We start from the raw sequence: 27,397 nt of genomic DNA, 5'->3' as shown, positions 1-27,397 counted from the left end.
CTCTTTCTTTTTCTGAAATCACTCCTGAGGAATAAAGCCCTTGAGAATATTAATTGATTATATAGCTGTTAGATTTCAAGCATACAAAGAAAAAAATGAACACAAATCAGAAAATAATCAAAGGACAAAATAAAGTACTTCAAAGAAAGGATATACAAGTGGAAAACAGCAGCAGAGTTATTGTACTCTTTGTTAATGCTACTTGTAAAGACAATCATATTTCACCAATCAGACTGCCAAAGATTAAAAATCTCAATCATAACCAGTGCTTTTGAGAACGCAGACATATAGAGTGCTATTAGTCACTTTTGTAATTGATGCACTCTTTTCGAAGGATCATTTTGAGTTTCTAGAAATCAGTAACATTACCCTTTACAAAATATGCCTTTTTCTTTTCCAGGCAATTTTATATTCAAGAATGTGTTCTATAATTTTCCTGGCCAAGTGTGTGGGAGGATAGAGAGTCCTGCTTATCTTCTTGTGTTTGCAATGAGCCATTTGTTTTTTTCTTTTCCATTTTTAGGTCTCAGGTTGGAGCTGGTCTTGATGATTGAAGGCTAAAATAGTGGAAACATCCACATCCTAGACCAGATATTGTATGACACATTGACAACTGAAGATGCTGCAAACAGTTTCCAGTTTCATGTCCTGTCTCATGTCTGTTTTAGACTCCCACTATTTTTAGTATAACTGTCAGGACTGGTCATTGTTACATATATTTCAAAATTCTCCAGATAAGCTTGAAATTATAGTGAACCATCCTAAAATGGCTTGCTGCCTGCTTTTGGAAAACTCACTAGCCAAGAATTGTTTGTACAGATGAACTCTTTCAATCAATGTGGTGATAAGGAAAATCTAAATTGAGGCCCACTTAAACCAAATGTCACCACCCCCCAGAACAATTAAATCCCTCTACTTCACTTTTTTTGCAATTTTAATTTTATTTTTTATTTTTTTAAATTTACATCCAAATTAGTTAGCATATAGTACAACAATGATTTCAGGAGTAGACTCCTTAGGACCCCTTACCCATTAATCCCATTCCCCCCTCCCACAACGCCTCCTGTAACCCTCAGTTTGTTCTCCATATTTATGAGTCTCTTCTGTTTTGTCCTCCTCCCTGTTTTTATATTATTATTCTTTCCCTTCCCTTATGTTCATCTGTTTTATCTCTTAAAGTCCTCATAAGAGTGAAGGCATATGATTTTTGTCTTTCTCTGGCTAATTTCACTTAGCATAATACCCTCCAGTTCCATCCACGTAGTTGCAAATGGCAAGATTTCATTCTTTTTGATTGCCAAGTAATACTCCATTGTATATATATATACCACATCTTCTTTATCCATTCATCCAAGGATGGACATTGGGGTTCTATCCATACTTTGGCTATTGTTGATAGTGTTACTATAAACATGGGGGTGCATGTGTCCCTTAAAAACAGCACACTGTATCCCTTGGATAAATGCCTAGTAGTGCAATTGCTGGGTCTTAGGGTAGTTCTATTTTTAGTTTTTTGAGGAACCCCCATACTGTTTTTCAGAGTGGCTGCACCAGCTTGCATTCCCACCAACAATGCAAAAGAGATCCTATTTCTCAGCATCCTCGCCAACATCTGTTGTTGCCTGAGATGTTAATGTTAGCCATTCTGACAGGTGTAAGGTGGTATCTCATTGTGGTTTATATTTGTATTTCCCTGACGACGAGTGATGTGGAGCATTTTTTTCATGATGTGTCAGTTGGCCATCTGGATGTTTTCCTTGGAGAAATGTCTATTCATGTCTTTCGCCCATTTCTTCATTGGATTATTTGGTTTTGCGGAGTTGAGTTTCATAAGTGCTTTATAGATTTTGGATGCTAACCCTTTATCTGATATGTCATTTGCAAATATCTTCTCCCATTCTGTGAGTTGCCTTTTAGTTTTGCTGATTGTTTCCTTCACTGTGCAGAAATTTTTATTTTGATGAGGTCCCAGTAGTTCATTTTTGCTTTTGTTTCCCTTGCCTCGGGAGACATGTTGAGTAAGAAGTTGCTCCAGCCAAGGTCAAAGAGGTTTTTGCCTGCTTTCTCCTCGAGGATTTTGATGGCTTCCTGTATTATATTTAGGTCTTTCATCCATTTTGAGTTTTTTTTGTGAATGGGGTAAGAAAGTGGCCCAGGTTCATTCTTCTGCATGTCGCTGTCCAGTTTTCCCAGCACCACTTGCTGGAGAGACTGTCTTTATTCCACTGGATATTCTTTCCTGCTTTGTCAAAGATTAGTTGGCCATACGTTTGTGGGTCCATTTCTGGGTTCTCTATTCTGTTCCAGTGATCTGAGTTCTTGTGCCAGTACCATACTGTCTTGATGATTACAGCTTGGTAGTATAGCTTGAAGTCTGGGATTGTGATGCTTCCTGCTTTGGTTTCCTTTTTCAAGATCGCTTTGGCTATTCGGGGTCTTTTCTGGTTCCATACAAATTTTAGGATTATTTTTCTAGCTCTGTGAAAAATGCTGGTGTTATTTTGATAGGGATTGCCTTGAATATGTAGATTGCTTAGGGTAGTATTGACATTTTAACAATATTTGTTCTTCCTATCCAGAACCATGAAATCTTTTTCCATTTTTTTGTGTCTTCTTCAATTTCTTTTAGAAGCTTTCTATAGTTTTCAGTGTATAGATTTTTCACCTCTTTGGTTAGATTTATTCCTAGGTATTTTATGTTTTTTTTGTGCAACTGTAAATGGGATCGATTCCTGGATTTCTCTTTCTGTCGCTTCACTGTGGGTGCATAGGAAGGCAACCGATTTCTCTGCATTGATTTTATGTCCTGCAACTTTGCTGAATTCATGAATCAGTTCTAGCAGTTTCTTGGTGGAATCTTTTGGGTTTTCCATATAGAGTATCATGTCACCTGAGAAGAGTGAAAGTTTGACCTCCTCCTGGCCGATTTGGATGCCTTTTATTTCTTTGTGTTGTCTGATTGCAGAGGCAAAGACTTCCAATACTATGTTGAATAACAGTGGTGAGAGTGGACATCCCTGTCTCGTTTCTGACCTCAGGAGGAAATCTCTCAGTTTTTCCCATTGAGGATGATATTAGCGTTGGGTCATTCATATCTGGCTTTTATGATCTCGAGGTATGTTCCTTCTATCCCTACCCTCTTGAGGGTTTTTATGAAGAAAGAATGCCGTATTTTGTCAAATGCTTTCTCTGCATCTATTGAGCAGATCATATGGTTCTTGTCCTTTCTTTTATTGATGTGATCAATCACGTTAATTGTTTTGTGGATATTGAACCAGCCCTGCATCCCAGGTATAAATCCCACTACGTCGTGGCGAATAATTTTTTTAATGGAGCCGTATGGCTAATATCTTGTTGATGATTTTTGCATCCATGTTCATCAGGGAAATTGGTCTATAGTTCTCCTTTTTAGTGGGTCTTTGTCTGGTTTTGGAATAGAGGTAATGCTGGCCTCATAGAAAGAGTTTGGAAGTTTTCCTTCCATTTCTATTTTTTGGAACAGCTTCAAGAGAATAGGTATTAACTCTTCCTTAAAGGTTTGGTAGAATTCCCCTGGAAAGCCATGTGGCCTGGACTCTTGTTTTTTGGCAGAGTTTGGATTACTAATTCGATTTCCTTACTGGTTATGGGTCTGTTCAAATTTTCTATTTCTTCCTCTTTCAGTTTGATAGTGTATATGTTCCTAGGAATTTGTCCATTTCTTCCAGATTGCTCATTTTATTGGAATATAACTGCTTATAATATTCTCTTATTATCGTTTTTATTTCTGTTGTGTTGGTTGTGATCTCTCCTCTTTCATTCTAGATTTTACTTATTTGGGTCCTTTCCTTTTTCTTCTTGATCATATTGGCTAGTGGTTTATCAATTTTGTTAATTCTTTCAAAGAACCAGCTTCTGGTTTCATTGATCTGTTCTACTCATTTATTGGTTTCGGTAGCATTAATTTTTGCTCTAATCTTTGTTATTTCCTGTCTTCTGCTGGTTTTGGGTTTTATTTACTGTTCTTTTCCCAGCTCCTTACAGCATAAGGTTATGTTGTGTATCTGAGACCTTTCTTCCTTCTTTAGGAAGGCCTGGATTGCTATATACTTTCCTCTTATGACTGCCTTTGCTGCGTCCCAGAAGTTTTGGGTTGTGGTGTTATCATTTTCAGTGACTTCCATATACTTTTTAATTTCCTCTTTAACTGCTTGCTTAGCCCATTCACTCCTTAGTAGGATGTTCTTCAGTCTCCAAGTATTTGTTACCTTTCCAAATGCTTTCATGTGGTTGATTTCGAGGTTCATAGCATTGTGGGCTGAAAATATGCACGGTATGATCTCGATCTTTTTGTACATACATAGGACTGATTTCTGTCCCGGTATATGTTCTATTCTGGAGAATGTTCCATGTGCACTGGAGAAGAATGTACATTCTGCTGCTTCAGGATGAAATGTTCTGAATATATCTGTTAAGTCCATCTGGTCTAGTGTGTCATTCAAAGCCATTGTTTCCTTGTTGATTTTTTGATTAGATGATCTGTCCATTGCAGTGAGTGGGATGTTGAAGTCTCCTACTATTATGGTATTATTATCAATGAGTTTCTTTATGTTTGTGATTAACTGATTTATATATTTGCATCCCTCCACATTGGTACATAAATGTTTACAATTGTTAGGTCTTCTTGGTGGATAGACCCCTTGACTATGATATAATGCCCTTCTGCATCTCTTGATACAGTCTTTATTTTAAAGTCTAGATTGTCTGATATAAGTATGGCTACTCTGGCTTTCTTTTGTTGACCATTAGCATGATAGATGGTTCTCCAGCCCCTTATTTTCAATCTGAAGGTGTCTTGAGGTCTAAAGTGGGTCTCTTGCAAACAGCATATAGATGGATTTTATTTTCTTATGCATTCTGTTACCCTATGTCTTTGATTGGAGCATTGAGACCATTGACGTTTAGAGTGAGTACTGAAAGATATGAATTTATTGCCATTATGATGCTTCTAGAGTTGGAGATTCTGGTGGTGTTCTCTGGTCCCTAATTTTTCTTGCTTTTGGTATATATATACATGTATATATACATATATATATGTATATATACATGTATATACATATATACACATATATACATACATATATACATATATTTTTTTCTCCCTCTCCCCTCAGAGATGTCCCCTTAAAATTTCTTGCAAGGCTAGTTTAGTGGTAACAAACTCCTTTAATTTTTGTTTGTCTGCAAAACTTTTCATCTCTCCTATTTTGAATGACAGCCTTGCTGGATAAAGAATTCTTGGCTGCATATTTTTCTGACTCAGCACACTGAATATATCCTGCCACTCCTTTCTGGCCTGCCAAGTTTCTGCGCATGGGTCTGCTGTGAACCTTATCTGTCTTCCCTTGTAGGTTAGGGACTTTTTTTTCCCTTGTTGCTCTCATGATTCTCTCCTTGCCTGAGTATTTTGTGAATTTGACTATGATATGCCTTGTTGATGGTCAGTTTTTGTTGAGTCTCATGGGGGTCCTCTGTCCTTCCTGGATTTTGATGTCTGTGTCTTTCCCCAGGTAAGAATGTTTTCAGCTATGATTTGCTAACATAACCCTTCTACCCCTATTTCTCTCTCCTCCTCTTCTGGGACCCCTATGATTCTGATGTTGTTCCTTTTTAATGAGTCACTGATTTCTCTAATTCTTAAATCGTGCTCTTTGCCTTCATCTCCCTTTCTTTCTGCTTTGTTATTCTCTAAAGTTTGTCCTCTATATCGCTGATTCTCTGTTCTGCCTTGTCCATCTTTGCTGCCGCTGCATCAATCCATGATTGCAGCTCAGTGATAGCATTTTTAATTTCATTCTATTTTTTACTTCTTTTATCTCTGCAGAAAGTGATTCTAATCTCTTTTTGACTCTAGCTAGTATTCTTATTTTCGTGATTCTAAATTCTGGCTCAGACATCTTGCTTGTATCCGTGTTGCTTAAATTCCTGGCTCTCATTTCTTTGTGCTCTTTCTTTTGGGGTGAATTCCTTCGTTCTGTCATTTTAAGGGAGAAAAGGAATTAATGAGGTAGAAAAATTGAAGTTAAAAAAATTAAAATTAAACAATTAAAAACACACACACACACACACACACACACATCGAATAGATGATGCTAGATCCTAGGTGTGTTTTGGTCTGGGTGTTGAAAGTGGTTTGACAGATTAGAGAAAATAAAGGGAGGGAAGAACATAATAAAAAATAAAAAATTATAAATGAAATCACTTGAGAATTTGAAAAAATGAATACACTGAAGTAGACTAAAATGAGATAATATGAGTAAAATAGAATTTGAAAAAATATACAGAAAAGAATAAAGTAGAAAAAAATCAACAAAAATTAATAAAAATTAAAAATTAATATGAATCTTTTCTCTTCTTGTATTCAAGAAAAAGAAAAGAAACAAAAAAAGAGAAAAAAGATTTAAAAAATAATTAAAAAAGGAAATCGTTTGAGAATTTGAAAAGTTGAATACACTGTAGTAGACTAAAATAAAATGATGGAAGTGAATAGAATTTGAAACAATTTACATAAAAACAAAAAATATAGTGAAAAAATTAAAGGAAAACATTTTTAATAGAAATTTAAAGTAAAAATGAAGTTTTTCTCTATCTGCACTCAAGAAAAAGAAAAGAAATGAAAAAGAGAAAAAACTAAAGAAAAAAGAAAAAAAGGACATCGTTCGAAAATTTGAAAAGGTGAATACACTGAAGTAGACTAAACTAAAATGATAGTAAATAGAATTTATTAAACTAAACCGAAGTTACTAAACTAAAATGAAGTAAATAGAATTTGAAAAAATGTACATAACATCAAAAATATAGTAATAAAAATTAAAGAAAAATATTTTTAATTAAAATGGAAAATAAAAATGAGTCTTTTCTCTTTCTGTATTCAAGAAACAGAAAAGAAGTATAAAAGAGGGAAAAAAAAACGAAAGAAAATTGAATAGATGAACCTGCTAACATATTGAAGTAGGACTGAAAGTGATTCGTTTTCCCCTAGAAGTCAGTCTATGCAGCTCTTTATAGTCCATAAATTAAGGGGGCGGTGAGTCTTGTGTTCTTAAAGAGCAATGTTGTCCTAGTTGGGTGGGGCTCAGTGTAACGGCTCCGCTCTTCACTAGGTGGAGCTGCTAGCCTACTGGGGTGGATTGTTGCCGGGCTCCTAGGTGCCTGCGTTTGCGCATCCCTGGGAGTGGCAAAAATGGCATCACCCAGCTACCAACTCTGTTCTCCCCGATCAGCAATCGCACACCCGTCCTCTGTCTTCAGCTTTCGTCTACTCCCCGTGTTTTCACTCTCCGTGACCAGGTCCCAGGCAGTACTTGTCTCCCGAGTTGTGTCTCAGATGTGGCTGTTTTCCCTGGCCCCTTGCTTCCGAAGGACTACGGCTTTGACCCGTTCCGCCCCTCTTCAGGAGGGTCTCAGCGAGCAATGGCCGAATGAGCAATGGCTGAAGGTCGGCTGTACCCAGGAATACTTTCTGGACCCTGCTGCTGCTGGTGCCCCGAGACTATGGCCAGGTACCAGCTCGCCTGAGAAAAAGTTCAAAAGAGTGTGGCAGCAGCATTTCAGGGATTATGGAAAATCACAACACACATCTGGCACCAGGTTTCACCCTTAATGACCTTGTTACAGCACCAGCGAATGTAGCTGTTTTCTAGGGTCTGCTGGGACCAGGTGGCTTCAACAGTCTCTACCAAATGTCCTTCCAGCAGTGGAACTGCTTTTTCCCGTGTGGCCTAAGAATCTCCTGGACCCCACTCTGTTCCTGGGGATTCACCTTTCCGACCAGAGCACCGCCAGGTATCGAGCTGCAGAGTTGCAGACTCTGCTCCCCTTGTTTACAGTCTCAATAGAGTTTAAACCCTCTCCTTTCTCCTTTCTCCCTTTTTAGGTTAGTCCCTGCAGCTGTTTCCAATTTTCTGCTTTCTCTCCAGCTGCTTTTGGGGAGGGGTAATTTTCCCGTATTCTCCCCCTTTCCCCAATCTCCATCCTCTCTCTGCCTGCAAAAGAGATTCCCTACCTTTCGGGGCTTCTTGCTCCCCAAGTTCAGCTCTCCACTCCATGTACCTGCTGAATTCTGTGGTTCAGCTTGTGCAGATTGTTGTGCTAATCCTCCAATCAGTTTTCTGGGTGTGTAGGATGGTTCAGTGTTGGTCTGGCTGTATTTTATGGACGCGAGACACAAAAACCTTCCATGCTGTTCTGCCATCTTGGCTCCTCCCTCATATTTCTTATTGTATAAAATATTGTTGCTTTATATGTATTTTATTAATTATAGAAACTACTCCCAAGCATTACTTGAAGTGTATTTTTAATTTTTATTTTTTGAGGGAGAGAGAGTGTGTACATGTGAGTAGAGTAGGGACAGACAGAGAAAGAAAGAGAATCCCAAACAGGAAACACGCTCAGCGCAGAGCCCTATGCAAGGCTCAATCCCAAGGAACCTTAAGATCATGACCTGAGCCGAAATCACGAACAGGATACTCATCTGACTGAGCCACACAGGGGCCCCTTAATTCTTTTATCTCTCTGACTTTTAATCTTCCCTAAGAAGCTTTAAAATATTTGTTAAGTTAAAAATATTGCCATTTGTTTAGTCACAGTGAAACTATGGAAATGATTTAGGAGAATAGATACAGTTACATAAAGAATATATTTCTATTTCAGGTGTATGCTGTTACAAGCCCCATCGGAGTGTTAATGATTTCTACATGCGTTTATGTACATTTATGTCTACAGGTGCTGCATTTGTGAATGGGATTTGTCATTCTAGTCTGCTTTCTATTGTAGTTTTGAATATAAATAAATGGAAGGCTTATTTTTAGGGTGTGTTATTTGCTAAATGCTTATAATTTCAACAAATTGTTAGAAAAAAATTATTGAATATCACATTTAGAATAAGTTTGAAGTAAATAAGAACATTGCCTTCTTCCATTTCATATGAACATTTATTTATTTTTTTTTAATTTTTTTTCAACGTTTATTTATTTTTGGGACAGAGAGAGACAGAGCATGAATGGGGGAGGGGCAGAGAGAGAGGGAGACACAGAATCGGAAACAGGCTCCAGGTTCTGAGCCATCAGCCCAGAGCCTGATGCAGGGCTCGAACTCACGGACCGCGAGATCGTGACCTGGCTGAAGTCGGACGCTTAACCTACTGCGCCACCCAGGCGCCCCTCATATGAACATTTAAATTAATGTCTGAATTCATTTCTTTGACTAATAAAGGAATACAATTAAATTATCATCCTATAGTGAAAATTCTTTATGTTTTCCATACTTTAAAGAAAATTGTGACATAATCTATGAAAAATCTGTTTTATACACATTGTTGTTTTAAACTCTCTCTCTCTTCGATTAGTAGTTGAAAGGAAAAAATGTATTCCCTATTCTATTTGGATTGGTGATTCTGTTCATGTTTATAAAGTTAAGAGGCATGAATCATCAAGTGTATGTTTTGAACCAGATTCCTTTAGGGTATAGCCTCATTTACATTATAAAAATAACTTCCATGTTTTCAGTCATTTTACTATTTTTTCTTATTTTCAAGTTGTTGTGAACTTTTACCTTTTGATATACATGTAAATGCATGTTAGTTGGAAGTAGGAACAAAGGACAATATGATATGTAAACCTGATGTCCTATTACCCTGGAAGACTGACAGTTATTTTTATTATCAGTCCACTATGTCATTAATGATTTGTTCAAATCTTGAGTTTCCAAAATAGAAGTAAGGACTTCAAAGGAATTACTAACAAACATACATTTTCCCTAGGTAGAGTTTTTCGCCAATTCTTCTATCTCTATACATTTTCTGAAAGACTGAAATTTAACAGCTATCAATTTATACATTTATGTATTTGCTATCAATCACATGATCTCATATACATCCACATGTCTTAATACATTTTTATGTATGTCAAAACAGGACTGCCTCTTCAGGGATCCATGCTATGGCGATTGAATCATGGGATTAATGATTCAGAATCTCCAATAATAGAAGAGGGGAGAGGACTGTGAATTAGCAAAGTTAGAGAAGTCCTTTAAGGAGATGAAATGTTTACCACGTTTGCTCTCAGAAACTTATGCACAGAGTTCCACAAAGCAATAAAGCTCGGCTCTATCTACCAGCATATGCGTGAGTATTTTTCCTAATATGGTGAAGAGGATGAAAATGGTGAAGGTGAGTTGTTGCTAGAAAAAAAAAAAGGTAACAGTATCTTCTCTCTCTTCAAGATCCTCATGAATGACAATTGCACATGGCTTGCAGTACAGACTGGGCTTTTTTACTTTCCCAAATGGCTAGTTATCTGACCTCCCTTTAATTATTAAGTAACACATATTTGCCCCATCAATAGGAAATGTCCCTATGGAAAAAATAAAAATAACAAAGCTCATCTTGCTGATACTTATAAAGTCCATAGAGAAAAAAGAAGATCCAGTAAAGCAGATCAGTGAAGCATATATTCTACACAATAAAGGGCATCAATTTCTGTAAGACTCTAAGATAGTCACTTTAGTAGTCATTTAGAGATCTATAAAAAAATGATAGAAGTTCTTCTGAGAAGCAGGAAACAGAGTTGTCTGTTGATGAATTAATAAGAAGAGAAGGGTGGGGTGCTGAGTGGCTCAGTCGGTTAAGCATCCAACTTTGGCTCAGGTCATGATCTTGCAGTTCGTGAGTTCCAGCCCCGCATCAGGTCCTGTGCTGACAGCTCAGAGCCTGGAGTCTGCTTTGGGTTCTGTGTCTCCCTGTCTCTCCCTGCCCCTCCCCTGATCACACTCTGTCTCTCAAAAATGAATAAACATTTAAAAAGTTAAATAAGAAAAGAAGGGTGATGATGCTTTGGAGTGACTTATGATCAAACTACTAACTGGCCTGAAAATACCACTTAAGGTTAGAAACCACCTGTAATGTCTATGTGGATCAAGGCAACCACACCAAGTGGTGATAAAATTGTACCTCCACTGATGAATGTTCACTGTGTCTTTGGAGCACTTTTTTGTAGATATTCCTTGCAAGTTAAACTTTTCTGAACAAATGTGAGTATTATTTTTTCCTGGTAAGAAATGATAATATTTGATGAATGACTCTACTATGAGAATTTACAACATTATAGTTAAATTGGGAAAACTTGGCTTAATTACTATTCTAGACACTCAGAGATCTTTCAAGACTTGGCATATCCTGTAAGTCTAAGGTTTCAGTTGCCTCAGTTTTAACTTCCTTAAATAAGTAGATTCCTTCCCTCTCCCTGCCTGAAGTTTTCTACATGTAAATGATCTGTGTCTGTCTGTTTAACCTAAAATGGTATATTCCCTCTTCATGGAGAACCACGTCTGAATCCTGCCCTGGATCTGTTGGGTCTTCACAGAGAGAAAGGTTGAGGAATTGGTGTCATAAGCAGGGAAAGCAGGCATAGAGAATTTGAGGTATTTTCTCTAGGAGTCAGCACTTATGTTCATTCGGTAGATAACTTTCACATAGCCTGTTATCTCATACAGGACCAATCTGAGCAAAAGTGGTATATGTATATAATACAGAATTCTTTCTTTTTTTTAATATGAAATTTATTGTCAAATTGGTTTCCATACAACACCCAGTGCTCATCTCAACAGGTGCCCTCCTCAATGCCCATTATCTACCCGTCCCTCCCTCCCACCCCCCCATCAACCCTCAGTTTATTCTCATTTTTTAAGAGTCTCTTATGGTTTGGCTCCCTCCCTCTCTAACTTTTTTTTCCTTCCCCTCCCCATGGTCTTCTGTTAATTTTCTCAGGATCCACATAAGAGTGAAAACATATGGTGTCTGTCTTTCTCTGTATGACTTATTTCACTTAGCATCACACTCTCCAGTTCCACCCACGTTGCTACAAAGGGCCATATTTCATTCTTTCTCATTGCCAAGTAGTATTCCATTGTGTATATAAACCACAATTTCTTTATCCATTCATCAGTTGATGGACATTTAGGCTCCTTCCATTATTTGGCTCTTTTTGAATTCTTTCAATTAAAAAGTCACATTCACTATTGTTCACATCTGTTATCCAAGTACGTCTCCACACTTACGAATCTACTATTTCTACTATTTCTACTACTATTTCTACTTAGTAAAACATTGAGGGTAGACAAAGGAAAAAGTGATCTTACATCAGTTTTGTCTTTTCTCAAGAAACTAGAGATTATGATAAATTTTGACTTCCCACATGTATATTAATCTTTCAGAGTATTTGTGAAAAGTAGTTACCCTTCACCTTCAGAGTGTGATTCAGTATATCTCTTCATATATCCTGTGATTCCATCTGTCTCTTCTATCTAGCAATCCTGTTCAAGTCTTAACTCAGTTGACAAAATTCAGGTATATTTGTTTCTCTGCTTCCACGAAAGCAGATCGTATCTTTGTAAGTGTTTGCATGAAGAGAGAGCTAGAGGGCTGTGATGTACATCAGAAATGAGATTGGTATAAATGGACATCATGTCCCTAGGGATATTCTGTTCACATTTCAAAGAGAATGATCAAAACATCTATCATCTGACTGCAATCTGGAATTATCCATGGGGAGAGAATTTGTTCTATTTAACAAACACATATTTATTTGATGCTCTGAACTGTTCAAACACTGTTTCATGAATTTTAAAAAATATCAGGGAAACTAATATAACACTGTACATTAGTTATACTTAAAAAATAGGTAATATCACACAAACCCTAAGTAGCAGGTGCTATTATGAGCCATGCTTTATAGATGAATAAGTTGAGTTCAAGAGAGGTTAAGCAGCATGGTAAAGACACACAGTAAGTGAATATTTGAACCTTTGCAAGCTGGCTCCAAGGCCAATGCTCTTAACTGCTCTGCTCTGTTTTCAGTTTCACTGCAATCAACTTTCTCTGCCTGTTGCTTCTATGGCATGAGGGTTAAAGACTTCACATGTTCTCTCTATTCTTTAAAAGGTTATTAAAACTATCTCATGTATCAGTTCTATTTGCTTTCAACAAGATCATCTGTGAGCCTAAGATACTCTATCATATTCCCTTTCTTCACAAACCAGCCTTTCAACTCTCATCAGCTACCACAGGGTTGACACTCTTGTTTCATCTGTTGCCCCAGAGACTTTTCAACGTTGGTGAGCAACTGCTTTCCGTCAATAGAAAACTTTCTCAATCAGTCTCTTCCCCAACCACAGCTTTATTGAGATATAACTGACTTATAACATTGTATAAAGTTTGAGGTGTATAACATGTTGACTTGATACATTTACATGCTGCAAAATTATTACCACCATAACATCAGCTAACACCTCTGTCCTGTCACATAATTATCATTTTTGTTTCTTGTGGTGAGACCATTTACAGTCTATTCTCTTAGCAACCTTCACCTGTATGATACAGTATCATTAGCTATAATGGCCATGCTATACATTAGATACCCAGAAATTGTTAATTTTATAACTGGAAGTTTGTGCCCTTTGACTAATATGTCTCTATTTCTCTTACCCACCTGCCCCTGGGAACAACCACTCTACTCTGTTTTTGACTTCAACTTCAATAGATTCCACATATAAGACGTATTGTACAATATTTCCCTTTTTCTGTCTGACTTATTTCACTTAGTATTATGTTCTCAAGTTCTATCTCAGTTGTCACAATGGCAGGATTTTCTTCTTTCTTATGGCTGAATATTATTTTATTATTAATATTTATTTATTTATTATAATATTATTTATACATATATCATGTTTGTTCATTCATTTGTAGACAAACAGGTTATTTCCATGTTGTGGATCATGCTGTGATGGACATGGGGGGTGTATATATTGTAAATTCTCAGTTAAATTTATTCCTAAGTATTTTATTGTTTTATGCTATTGTAAATGGATTGCTTTCCTCACTTCTTTTTCAAATGTTTTGTTGTTAGTGTATAGAAATACAACTGTTTTCTGTATGTTGATTTATATCCTGCAACTTTACTGAATTTTCTGATTAACTATAGCAGGGATTTTGTTTGTTTTTTGTTTGGTTGTTTTTGTTTGTTTGTTGTTTGTTTCTTTGTTTTGGTGGGATCTTCAGGATTTTCTCTGTATAGGATCATATCTGCAAACAGAGATGGTTCTATTTCTTCTTTCTTATTTGGATGCCTTTTTTTCCTTGTCTGACTGCTCTGTCTAGGATTCTCAGTTTTGTCGAATAAAAGTGGGGAGCATTGACACACTTGTCTTATTCCTGATCTTTGATGAAAAACTCAACCTTTCCCCATTGAATATGAAGTTGACCATGGGTTTGTCTTATATGGCCCTTATTATGTTGAGGTATGTTTCTTCAATACTCAATTTCTTGAGAGTTTATACCATGCAAGGATAATGTACCTTGTTAAATTCTTTTTCCTGTATCTATTGAGATGATCACACCACTTTTTATTTTATTCCATTAATGTGGCATATCACATTTATTGATTGGCATAGGTTGACTCATCCTTACATCCCAGAGATAAATCCCACTTAATCATGATTTATGATCATTTTCATATACTATTGTGTTGTGTGTTTTGTGTGTGCAGAGTGCTAATATATCACCTAGAATTTTTGCATCTGTATTCATCAAGATTATTGGTCTCTAATTTTGTTTTCTTGTAGTGTCCTTATCTGGCTTTCGTATTAGGGTTATGTTGGACTTGTAAAATGAGTTTGGACGTATTCCTTCCTCTTCAGTTTTTTTTTTGAAAGAGTTTGAGAAGTATTGGCATTAATTTACTTTAAATATTTATTGGGATTCCCCAGTGCAACCATCTGATCCTGGACTTTTCTGCGTGAAATGGTTTGGATTACTGATTACATTTCCTTATTCATTGTTAGTCTGTTCAAATTTTCTGTTTCTTAATGATTCAGTCTTTGTAAGTTTTATGTTTTTAGGCATTTATCCATTTCTTCTACATTATCCCATTTGTTGTTTCTGTGATATCAGTTGTAATGTCTCCTTACTCTTTTCTAATTTTATTTACTTGAGTCTTCTCTCTTTTTTTCATAGTAGCTAAAGTTTCGTAAATTCTTTTTATCTTTTCTAAAAAAACAACTCTTAGTTTTATTGATTATTTCCACATTTTAAAATCTCCATTTTATTTATTTCTAGTGTGGCCATTGTTCTTTCTTTCTCTTTGCCATCTTTGGGCTTAGTTTGTTCTGTTTCTAATCCCTTGAGATGAAAAGTGAGGCTTTTTTTTTTTTAATGTTTTGTTATTTATTTTTGAATAAGAGACAGAGAGAGACAGAGTGTGAGCTGGGGAGGGGCAGAGAGAGAGAGGGAGACACAGATCTGAAGCGGGCTCCAGGCTCTGAGCTGTCAGAACGGAGCCAGACACAGGGCTTGAACTCACAAGCTGTGAGATCATGGCCTGAGCCAAAGTCAGATGCTTAACTGACTGAGCCCCCCAGCACCCCAGAAGAGTGAGGGGTTTTATTTGAAATATTTCTTGTTTCTTAATGTTGGCATTTATGGCTATAGACTTCCTCTTAAAACTGCTATTGAATCATTGCATATGGGTTTTTAATGTTTATTTATTTATTTTGACAGAGAAAGAGAGAGCGAGAGAGAGCAAGAGAGCATCAGCACAAGTGGAGGAGCAGAGAGAGAGGGAGAAAGAGAATCCCAAGCAGGTCCAGCACTGTCAGCGCAGAGCCAGAGCAGGGCTCCATTCCATGAACCACGAGATCATGACCTGAGCTGAAATCAAAAGTTGGTGGCTCAACCAAATGAGCCACACAGATGCCCTTTATTGTCCCATTTAATTTTATTTTCAATTTTTAAATGTTTATTTACTTTTGAAAGAGAGAGAGAAAAAGCACAAGTGGATAGGGACAGAGAGAGAGAAGGAGACACAGAATCTGAAACAGGCTCCAGGCTGTGAGCTGTCAGCACAGAGCCCAACACAGGGCTTGATCCCAAGAGCCATGAGATCATGACCTGAGCCAAAGTCAGATGCTTAACCGACTGAGCCACCCAGGCATCCCAATTGTCCCCATTTTAGATGCGAAAATTGATATAAGGTTAAGTATGTTGCCCAAGGACACAGTACTCACAGGAGTTGGAGAAGGGTTTTCAACCCAGAAAGTCTGGCTTTGTAAGCACATTATTTATCTCTGTGGTCTACTGCCTATGAAAAGATATAATCCTTAAGTATTCTAGAAATTAAACTAATAACAGAAGTACTCTAATTCTGAGAGTTAAATAATGCTAAGATTCCTAGTACACAGTAAATGCAAAAAAAAAAAAATGCTCGGTAACATTACTGTTATGAAAATAGAGACTCTAATTCAAGCAGTTTAAAAGGATTATCAACCGTATACAAATCTGTTATGACTTACAAAACAACGTTTTATTTGCCAGCACACAAACTCTTTGAATACTGATGGCATGAGTTCAAATAAAAAGAGAAAAGTTATACTGAAATGAAGGGAAATAAAATGAAATTTTATGTCAATAAGAATAACCTGTCTTATATAGGATGTATCTGCCGTCCTTCAAAAAAACATGTAAAGACCAGTGAGGGAGGAAGCAAACTACTACATGTTTCTGGAACTGTCTGTCCAGTACTCATTTCAAAATCTCCCTGAATGAAGGAATTATTTTTATAAACTTGCACTTGTAAATTCTTAGTGGAGTGGAACATCTGCTCTACAGATACTTCCCATGGGTTTTCTCTCACTCTCCCAAAGAAGCACAGCCCCTATATGTTGCATCATTCACTCTCAGAACCTCCCAGGGTTTGGGGATTTACTCCAGGGACTCCTAGACCTACATAAATCTTGCTTCTTCTGGAATATCCATGCCACCGTGACAAAGAGAAAAGAACCAGATCCATTTTCAAGATTGGCAAGACCATCTCTACTGTGAGCGATAGTTATTCTTTATTAAGTTATTCTTTATTAAGTCCATGAAATGTACAAGTACAAGTGGACTTGTACAAGTACAAGTGACTGAGAGATGACTTCTATAAATGACTGAGTGTCTTATGTAATAAGCAGAGGTGAATCTTACACGCTACGGCAGTGAGTTGCAATTCATTTCATGAAGTTTTATTTATTTATTTTTTTGTATATGAAATTTATTGTCAAATTGGTTTCCATACAACACCCAGTGCTCATCCCAAAAGGTGCCCTCCTCAATACCCATCACCCACCCTCTCCTCCCTCCCACCCCCCATCAACCCTTCATTTCATGAAGTTTTAAAGGCAAACACTCGAATGTGTTTTCCTTTTCTATTTGGTGTACTTATACTTCATTATAATACCTTCACAAGCCGGGTATTTTCTCTGTTATTTGTAGTGTGTGAGGCACTGAGGTAGAAAGTGACAGTGAGATTATGGATATGGACACAATTCCTCTGATGGGGTCAGTGAACGAATAAGAAGGTTTCATATGGAGGCATAGTCTCTGTTTCAGAGCAAATGAAGCTTCTTATAGAATACAAGCATTGGTATTACGTGTGATGAGTTCTTGTGCTAAGTGCAATCATTCCTTTTACAGCTGTTACTTCAAACTTTGTATTAAGGCGGTGGAAAACACATATGATTCTTAATAAGCTGTTTGGTATATTTTTTTCTGAGAGGTATCCATCTTTAGAGATCCATGTCTGTTCAACCTGATTCCAAAATCAGCAACTCCACCTTTCTTCTTACGGGTTTCCCTGGCCTGGAACGGGACTATCCTTGGCTCTCCATTCCTTTCTCCTGTATCTATGCTATGGTACTCTTAGGGAATTGCCTGGTGCTGCATGTGATCCGGACGGAGCCCAGCCTACATGAGCCCATGTTCTACTTCCTGGCCATGTTGGCCCTCACTGACCTGTGCATGGGACTGTCCACAGTGCACACGGTGCTCGGGATCCTGTGGGGGATCAGCCAAGAGATTGGTCTGGATGCCTGCATTGCTCAAACCTTCTTTGTTCATGGTCTGTCATGCATGGAGTCTGGAGTCCTTCTTGCCATGGCCTTTGATCGCTTTACTGCCATCTGCAATCCTCTGAGATATACATCCATCCTCACCAATATGAGAATCATCACCATTGGTGTGGCCATTTTAGGGAGGAGTTTCCTGTTCATTACCGCTCCCATTGTCCGCCTAAAGTTCTTCGATTACTGCCATCCTCATATCCTCTCCCATTCCTTCTGCCTGCACCAAGACTTACTTCGGCTTGCCTGCTCCGACATCCGCTTCAACAGCTTCTATGCGTTAGCCCTGGTGATCTGCACACTCTTTTTGGATTCGGTGCTCATTCTCATCTCCTACATCTCGATCCTGCATTCAGTCTTGACTATTGCATCCCGGGACGAGCGGCTCAAGTCCTTGAAGACCTGTGTCTCCCACATCTGTGCTGTTCTGGTTTTCTATATCCCAATTATTGGTTTGACTATGGTGCACCGCTTTGGAAAGCACCTCTCTCCTGTGGTCCACGTCCTCATGGGCAATATCTATATCCTTTTCCCACCCTTGATGAACCCTATCATCTACAGTGTCAAAACCCAACAAATACGTAGCAGGATCCAGAGATGGTTCACTAAACAAAACTGAGTACTAGAACTTAGTGTGTTCTAAGGAAGGGAAGGTCGTATTTGCAAGAGGAATGACTGATAATGATTTGTAGCAGAAATAATAAATGTATATGTAATGTTTAACAGATTAAAGGCATATTTATAGTCATTTCTTAATTTAGTTTTCCAGAGCCGGAGAAATAAGCAGAGAAAGTGTTACTGATCTCATTTCCTAATTTTAAAATTAAGTATAACGTTAACCACACTGACTTGTGTTCCCCAGTGTATCAGTGAGCACTTGCCTGGGTAGTTACTAAGTTTACGGTACCATCCATGCTTTCTGAATTCTAGTTCAGCATGTGATTTTATTTTTCATAGAACTGGTATATCGGTACGTTAACTTGTATAGGACAAGTGGCCTTTACATATTATTCCCATGTGTCACAAGTTGACTCTGTTGAGTTTGTTGAGAAGGAAAATTTTACTCTACCCTTCAAGGTTCTTCTAAATTAGTCTAATAATTACATTGGCATGAGACAGATTAACAGGAGAAAAAAACAAAATTTAATTAATGCACACAGAGGTCCATAGTAAAATTAAGACCAAAGGAAATGACCAAGACATGAAGTTTTATACATTTTAGACAAACATCCATCTGTGACGAATTGACGGGACAAAGAAAACTTATGCTCAGGAGCTTCCATTAGTAAAGAATTCTAAATGTGGACTAGAATTTGGGCTGGGGTAATAAATCTGTAAAAATTACAAGATTTATTTACATAGGGTACTTTGGCCCTGATTCCCTATCTCTGATGATAAGGATGTCTCTTTACCTCTTGATGCAGAGAAGGTATCTTTCACATGGGAGATGTGCTTCCTGCTTTCTGGAGACAAAGAGTCAGCAGTCTTGCACTGGCTGTTTCTTAAATAAGTTTAATTCAGCATAATCTTTATGGTATTGTGGCATACTTTGGGGCAGCTTTCCCTAGGTCCCTACAAGGTCATTCACACCTCTTCTACATATGTTTAAGCAAAAGTGCCTAGAAAGACTGTTCTGTCTCACCTAATAGAATGCAGGATTGGTAGATTAGATTACACAGTTTAATGTAAAAGATTTGGTGAACAGTGACTGAATCAGATATCATATCTCTACATAGTCTACGATGTACCCCCAATTCTATATAGTTTACAATAGTCATGAGAGTTGCCAATTGACCTTAATCTTGGTGGCAGTGTACATGAAATTTTAAAGACAGATCAACCTCTTTATCTTTAAGGTAGGATGCGAAGGCACATATATATTAAGTAAAACATCAGTACCTAAACTGGGGATAGAATTATGGTTGTGAGAATCTTTTGAATGTATATCCCATTTTTTTATAATGTTTGTATTTATTTTTGAGACAGAGCGAGACAGAGTATTGAGTGTGGGAAGGGTAGAGGAGAGGGAGACACAGAATCTGAAGCAGGCTCCAGGCTCCAAGCTGTCAGCTTGGACATAATGTCTTTGGGCTTCCAGAAGCAAATGAAAGAAGCTTCTCAGTCAGTGGTACTCTTCTCCTCTACTCTTGTTTTTATAAAGTTATCATAGTGGGTCTCTGATTTTGTCAGAACTCTAAGATCATATCATCCTTCTTATTTATATTATGGAAGGAAAAAGATCCACAGATACACATTATTGTTTTCAGAAAGGACATCCAGGAGTAGTGTAGCAATATAAGAAGTTATGTAGAAGGCAAGTCATTTGCATTACAACCAGCCAGATCACGTGGGTAACAGAGTAACTGCTGATCTCTCTGTTATGTCCCTCTGCACCTGGGGTTACGATAATTATACATGTTAAACTTGCTTGGAAATGGCATTTCAAGCAGAGTTTGATGAACCTCCATATTCCACATTCCAACTACCTGATAATATTCTGTTATTTTCCATTGTGTCTAGGTCTGGAACTGACACTTTGGATCAACAAATCTGACTCTGACAAGTACATTAGTAGATAAATCTCCATAAGTTTTGTATTTTTAAGGTGTTTTTCTTTAAGAGAGAGAGACAGAGATCACAGGAGGGGCAAAGAGAAGGGAGAGAGAGAATCCGCACCATCAGCACACAACCTGACATGAGGCTTGAACTTACCAACCCCAAGATCTTGACCTGACCTGAAATCAAGAATGGCACGCTCAACTGAGTCATCCAGGAGCCTCTTTTTCTGTTTATTTCTCATTTTATTTATTTACTTTTTTTAGTAAAAAAAACTCCCTATGAAAGAGAACAGAGAAACTGGTGACACGCAGGAGCACAATATATTCATCTATCTATATCACTTGTATCTACATAAGACTGGATGTCTCTCTTTTCTTTGTTTTTTTTTTTCCAATAACAATTTTACTTTTTTAATTTAAAATCTATGCTTGTTAACATGTAGTGTAATAAGGGTTTCAGGAGTAGAATTTAGTGATTCTTCGCTTAAAAATAGTACCCAGTACTCATCCCAACAAGTGCCCTCCTTAATGCCCATCACCCATTTAACCCATCCCCCACCCACCACCCTTCCAGTAAACCTCAGAGTGTTCTTTACACCCAGGAGGCTCTTATGGTTTGTCCTCTTCCGTTTTTATCTTATTTTTCCTTCCCTTCCCCAGATGTCCTTTCAAAAGAAAGTAAAGGAAGCGCTTTGAAAAGATCATCCAACCCCATGCACTTTTGGTGAGTCTGGGGAAATATTCATGCCATTTTTACATGCCTCAAAAAACTCTATTTTGCCCACATAATAACAATTGAATTCCTGAAAATTAGGTGTGCGCTTAAAATCACTGACATTTTAGAACACCCATTTCTGAATACCTAGATGGGAGGAATCTCTAGAAAACATGGAAACTCAGAGGCGACAATGTATAGAGACAAGGGGACTCAATCTTGCTGACAACAGAGTGTGGGAAAATGGGTAAATGGGTAATTCTTGGACTAGAGGCTAGGTTCTTGGGCTTAAACTGCTCACAGCTGCCAGTAACATGAGATTTGGCCAATGTAAGCTCATTAATTCTTAATGAAATATATATCACTTGAACATTTGAATTTTTCATGAGCTCAGGCATAAGCAATGATGCGAAAATAAAGGGGTGAAAGGACACGTTTCCCAACAGGAGTTCAATATGGAAGTAGGAATGGAAGACACGGAGCCGACTTGGGATACCAGAAATGATGGAGGAGAGCGCTCAACTAACGAACATTTAATCACCTCGATTCATGATGACTGACTTTTCTGAAAACTGGGCTCTTAGTCTAGTTTGGATACATTTGTATCTGAAAAGACCATTGCTTTTTAAAAATCACATATCTTAAATTAGAAAGCCTCAAGCTACATTAGAAAGTTTCTATTTGGTGAAAACAGGGTTCAGTTGTTTCACTCTTTCCTAGTTGGTCCAACACTGTTGCTTTCTGTAAGCCCATGCAAGCCCATGATCATTTAATCATATACTTATTGTCACCAAAAATGCCAGTAATGCAGGAAGAGCTGTGGTTTATGTGGCTAAACCTCAAGTGAAGGAACCCACTCAACAGGTCCATTCTAGAAGCAAGTCTGTATCAGCTGATGCATATTTAGAATAGAGCAGTTAGTCAACTAAGACATGATTTCCAAAGCTTTGCTCCCCAATGCTTAATCCTAGAGATTCCTCAATCATGGATTCGTTTATTCACTTCTTCTTTCTAGAGTTAATCAGAATTAGAAGAGAAACCCTTCAGTACCATTCACATTGTCTGGCATATTTAACAGTAAGGAGCTGATGTGGCAGCATTACCTGACAGGTACAGGTGATGAGAAGGCAGGTGGGAGAGGACCTAAGTGAGTACAGGGCAGGGGGGATGGTGTGGTTATCACTGGAAAAGCTGGTAGTGAAACATTATTGGGTGAACTTCGGCAAAGACACTTCATGCTTTGTTGTTGGGGGCCAGTTGTGTTTTTACAAGACACCTGAAAACCATGGTCTGTCTTCATAACACCATTACTCATCACTCATCACTCACCTGTCATTCACTCTTTTTCCTCCTGAGACTCTCATCTCATTCACTTGTGCTTATGCTGGCAGCATCTCTTTCTTCTCTCTGCACCCTCTGGAACAGCCCGCTGTAAATATCATGAACTCTTATCCATTTGCTGCTCGGCCATCTGCCAAACCGTGCACATCTCGGGAATATGTATTTTTTGACATTCCTTACAAAATAAAAAGTTTTCTGTAAAAATTAAGTAACTAAATTTACTTTTGTCAGTTTCTTTCTGCTGTCCTCATTTGGAAAAAGATCGAAAGGACACTTAAATGTACTTAAATGTATGTTCCTGTGCCAATGAGTTACGTATAAATAAGTATTCTGTGACCTTTCTTTCACTGAGACACTTCTGGAGACAAAATCTGTATCCACAATGGCTCTGTATCACACATTTAACACTCATTCTCTTGTAGTATCATTCTTTAGATCTTTATTTTATTGAAGCTTTGTAAATTGAGTAGTATTCTCACAATGACCAGTTATGATGGACATTTCCACATTCCCCTGATTAGTAGACTTTCATTACAGAAACCTACACATCTGATTGTTATTATTATTATTGTCAATTGTAAATGATACATAATTATATATAATTATATGAAAAATTTTTTTGGAAATATCCCTTGTCGCTTTTTATGTAAATACTTACAAAATAGTCTTTGTTACCTTGCCCCCCGATATCCCAAACTATTTATTTGCATAAATGTTTGCTGAACTCTGACTAGAACATTAAAACTGCCTCCGATGTTTTTTTACTTTTATTTCAAAGAAATTGTTACTAAAGCACCACAACCCCTATTGGTAATCCAAGCAAATCCTATCTGGTAAATACTGACATTTATTTTTTTTTTTCATATGAAATTTATTGTCAAATTGGTTTCCATACAACACCCAGTGCTCATCCCAACATGTGCCCTCCTCAATGCCCATCACTCACCCTTCCCTCCCTTCCCCCCCATCAACTCTCAGTTTATTCTCAGTTTTTAAGAGTCTCTTATGGTTTGCCTCCCTCCCTGTCTAACTTTTTTTTTCCTTCCCCTCCCCCATGGTCTTCTGTTAACTTTCTCAGGATCCACATAAGAGTGAAAACATATGGTATCTCTCTTTCTCTGTATGACTTATTTCACTTAGCATACACTCTCCAGTTCCATCCACGTTGCTACAAAAGGCCATATTTCATTCATTCTCATTGCCAAGTAGTATTCCATTGTGTACATAAACCACAATTTCTTTATCCATTCATCAGTTGATGGACATTTAGGCTCTTTCCATAATAAACACTGACATTTAAAACAGCCTCCAAAGATGCCTCAGGATAGCCTCTGGATTTACAAAGTGATCAAATTTAGTATTCATTCATAAGGCCCAGTCCATAAAACAAGCCAGAGTATCTACATCCATGTGACATGCAGTCTAATATTGCTTATGTATATAGTATTTTAAGTGTCCTAAATCAAAGTATGGACGTCTGCACACATGTGAATATTTTCCATACTTTTTTTAAAAATGACCCATGAGCTCAGGTTTTCAGGAACAGCCCATAAGCCTTACGTTCTCAAGTCATTAATTTGGACAGAACATTTCATGTGTTCATTAGTACAATAACCTTGAGTGATTTAAAAGCATGATGTTTTAAGCCCACTGAGAAGATACGCTGCCATGTGTCAAATAGATACACACATTCACACACATGAGCATTTTTGTAGTGAAAACTGGCCAGTGACATATGATAGCTTTCAGAATAAAGTTCAAAAATTTTGCATAGTGTCCATAACCATTCTTGATATTTGTAGTTTTCTTGTCTCTACAAGTTGTGCATTACATGTAGAAAAAATGTGCCATTTCTTGACTCTCTATTTAAGCTCCAAGACCATCTACCTGGCATGGTATGTCCTTACCTACCAGCAATTCATCTGTCATTCCTTAAGACTCCCTACAGGTAAAAACTAATACCACATGATTTCAAGCATATGTAGATTTTAAGAAACAAAACAAACAAGCAAATGGAAATAAATAAGAGACAGAGAAAGAAAGGACTCTTAACTGTAGAGAACACATTGGTGGTTACCAGCAGGGAGGTGGGTGGAGGGATGGGTTATATTGGTGGCGGGGATTAAGAAGTCCACTTGTCATGATGAACACAAGGTGCTGTATGGAAGTGTGGAATCACTATATTGCACATCTGAAACTAATATAACACTGTGTGTTAACTAACTGGAATTAACAAAAAACTTAAAAGAGGAATCAGACTTTGTAATTAAAAACCAAAGAAATTAATAATAATTCTAGAGATGCTGCTTTCCTTTGGATTTCAATGCTTCACTCTCATGGATAACCCCACATTCCAGAAGTACCTCTATTACTTCTTTCATTTTCGTTCCCCTGTCTCTCTCTTTCTCCCAGTAATATTAAGCTATAATGGCTATAAACCCAAAACACATAAACACTGTCAATTTGTCATTATGCTTCTATTCTTGAGTATAGCATTTATAATATTGTAGGGTTTTGATAACACTTGAGGAATTAATAAAGGCATAAATGGTGAGTGTGCATAGAAAGTCCTGAATTGTAAAATAGAATGATGGATTGTTCATAATGTTTAAACCTTAATGCCCTGAATGACACCGGAAATGTTGAAGATTGAGGACTATGTGTCTTTAGATTGCACACAGTTTTTTGTTTCTTTGGGTTTTTTGTTTGAATAAGAACAAAATGCTTCCTCTCATTAATTTTATTTCTTAAGTTTATTTATTTATTTTAATAAATGGAAAGAAGGTGCACAAGTGAGGAGGGGCAGACAGAGAGAAGGTGAGAGAGAATCTCAAGCTGGCTTTGTGCTCTCAGCAAAGAACCCAGTGCAGGGTGAACTCATGAACGAGGAGATCATGACCTGAGCCAAAGTTGGACACTTAATCAACTGAGCCATCCAGGAACCCCTCCTCTCATTTACTTTAAAGATGATGAGGATGATCCAGAAACAAATAGAATCAACAATGTGATTTCATCAAGTACCTGGACAATCCAAGACAATGATTCTTGGGTGCTTGGAAATTCATTGAGAAATAGATATTTATGGATCGTTGTGGAGAAGAATACTTAAAGGAGAAAATTCAATCAGGAACTGCAAAATAAGAAAAAAAAATGGAAATGATACATATTCACTATTGCTGTTTCTACCATTCCCAACTCATTACCTACTAGGATTTAAATGGCACTGACCGATAGGTGTCATGGGCTGTGATGTGAAAACTGCCTAAAATGCAGGCAAATTTCACAAAACAATTAAGGAGACAACTCAAACATCATGAATAATATGTATTTTTCTGTTTTATTCTGTTTCGAGAGATTGTTATTTTGCATAAAGGAGAAGGTTGAAGATGTTAATCACAGTGCATTTTATGAATACAACATCTTTACCAGGTGAATGCGGATTTGCGTGGTCTTGGACCATAGACAAGTGGATTGAGAAACGGGGGGACCAGCAAGTAGAGGCTAGAAAAGAGGATGTGGATATATGGGGGAACATGAGCACCAAACCTATGTGTGAAGAAGGAGAAGAAGGCAAGGAGGTAGAGCTGGAGAAAGACACAGATGTGAGCAATGCACGTATTGAATGCTTTCAACCAAGCCTCCTTCTGGGGCAGACGAAAAACAGTGATAAATATCTGTATGTAGGACAAAGTGATGAATATGAGGTCAAACCCTGCAACGGTGAATGCCACAAACAAACCATAAATTTTGTTGACTCGTACATTTTCTGCAGCCAGTTTCACAATGGCCATATGTTCACAGTAGCAGTGGGAGATGATGGTTGTATGGTAAAACTGAAACCGGCATTTTATCAGTACTAAAGATGGGGCTACGAGAAGGGCAGCCCTGAGTGTTACCAAAGCCCCTATTTGGGTGACTAGGCGGTGGGTGAAGATGGCAGCATGTCTTAGTGGATAACAGATGGCCACATAACGGTCCAGAGCCATGGCCAACAGGATGCCTGACTCTATGCACTGAAATGTGTGGATGAGCCCCATTTGAAGCAAGCAAGAATCAAAATAAATCTCTGGCACATGAAACCAGAAGATTCCAAGCATCTTGGGCACAATGCTCGTGCCAAGTACAATATCTGTGACTCCCAGCATGCCTAGAAAAATGTACATGGGCTCATGGAGGCTGCGTTCTGTCCTGATGATGATCAGAATCAAGGAGTTTCCAATCATAGCAATGAGATACATGACGCAGAATGGAATCCCAATCCAGCACTGCACAGTCTCTAGGCCTGGGATCCCTATCAGCGTCAACACAGAAGGCCTGAAGACTGTGATGTTGGAAATGGACATAATGTCCTCCGGCCTCCAGATGAAAATGAAAGAAGGTTCTCAGTCAGTGGCACTCTTCTACTCCTGTTTTAATTCAAAATCATCATAGTGAGTCTCTGTGATTTTGGCAGAACTCTAAGATCTTCTCATTCATCTCGTTTATATTATCAAAGGAAAATGATCCATAGATACACATCACTGTTTTCAAGAAAGACATCCATAAGTAGTGTACCACAGTAAGAAGTTATGTACAAGGCAGGGCAACTGCATTAGAACCATCCAGATCACGTGGTAAAGGAATAATTTGCTGATATTTCTGTTATGTCCTTCTGGACCTGTGGATAAAATAAATATACTTGTTTATTTGCTTGATATTGCACTTTAATCAGATTTTAATAAATCTCTCCCTATCCCACATTTCAGCTGACCTTAGTGTTCTAATTATTTTCCCCAAACCATCTGAGTCACAAACTGTCAGTTTGGACAATCACATA

At 37.7% G+C, this 27,397-nt stretch overlaps 1 protein-coding gene, 1 long non-coding RNA gene and 1 pseudogene across 2 annotated transcripts; 2 read left to right on the top strand and 1 right to left on the bottom strand.

Moving 5' to 3' along the window:
• Nucleotides 1–5,374: 5,374 nt before the first annotated feature.
• Nucleotides 5,375–9,226, top strand: LOC147576719 (uncharacterized). Its single transcript, XR_015241450.1, has 3 exons — nt 5,375–5,549; nt 7,683–7,824; nt 8,692–9,226. It is a non-coding gene; the product is annotated as an uncharacterized LOC147576719 (long non-coding RNA).
• Nucleotides 9,227–17,644: 8,418 nt separating this feature from the next.
• LOC112849247 (olfactory receptor 51V1-like) lies at nt 17,645–18,586 on the top strand. Its single transcript, XM_025912844.2, has one exon. The coding sequence runs from the start codon at nt 17,645–17,647 to the stop codon at nt 18,584–18,586; it is 942 nt and encodes a 313-aa protein (XP_025768629.2).
• A 7,400-nt stretch (nt 18,587–25,986) lies between these two features.
• Nucleotides 25,987–27,182, bottom strand: LOC112865428 (olfactory receptor 52A1-like; annotated as a pseudogene).
• Nucleotides 27,183–27,397: the final 215 nt, after the last annotated feature.

Source organism: Puma concolor, chromosome D1 (assembly GCF_028749965.1).
Source record: "Puma concolor isolate L17-30 chromosome D1, mPumCon1.1.hap2, whole genome shotgun sequence".
Taxonomy (NCBI): domain Eukaryota; kingdom Metazoa; phylum Chordata; class Mammalia; order Carnivora; family Felidae; genus Puma; species Puma concolor.
Note: the sequence above shows the minus strand (reverse complement) of the source record. Positions and strands in the feature narration are given on the sequence as shown.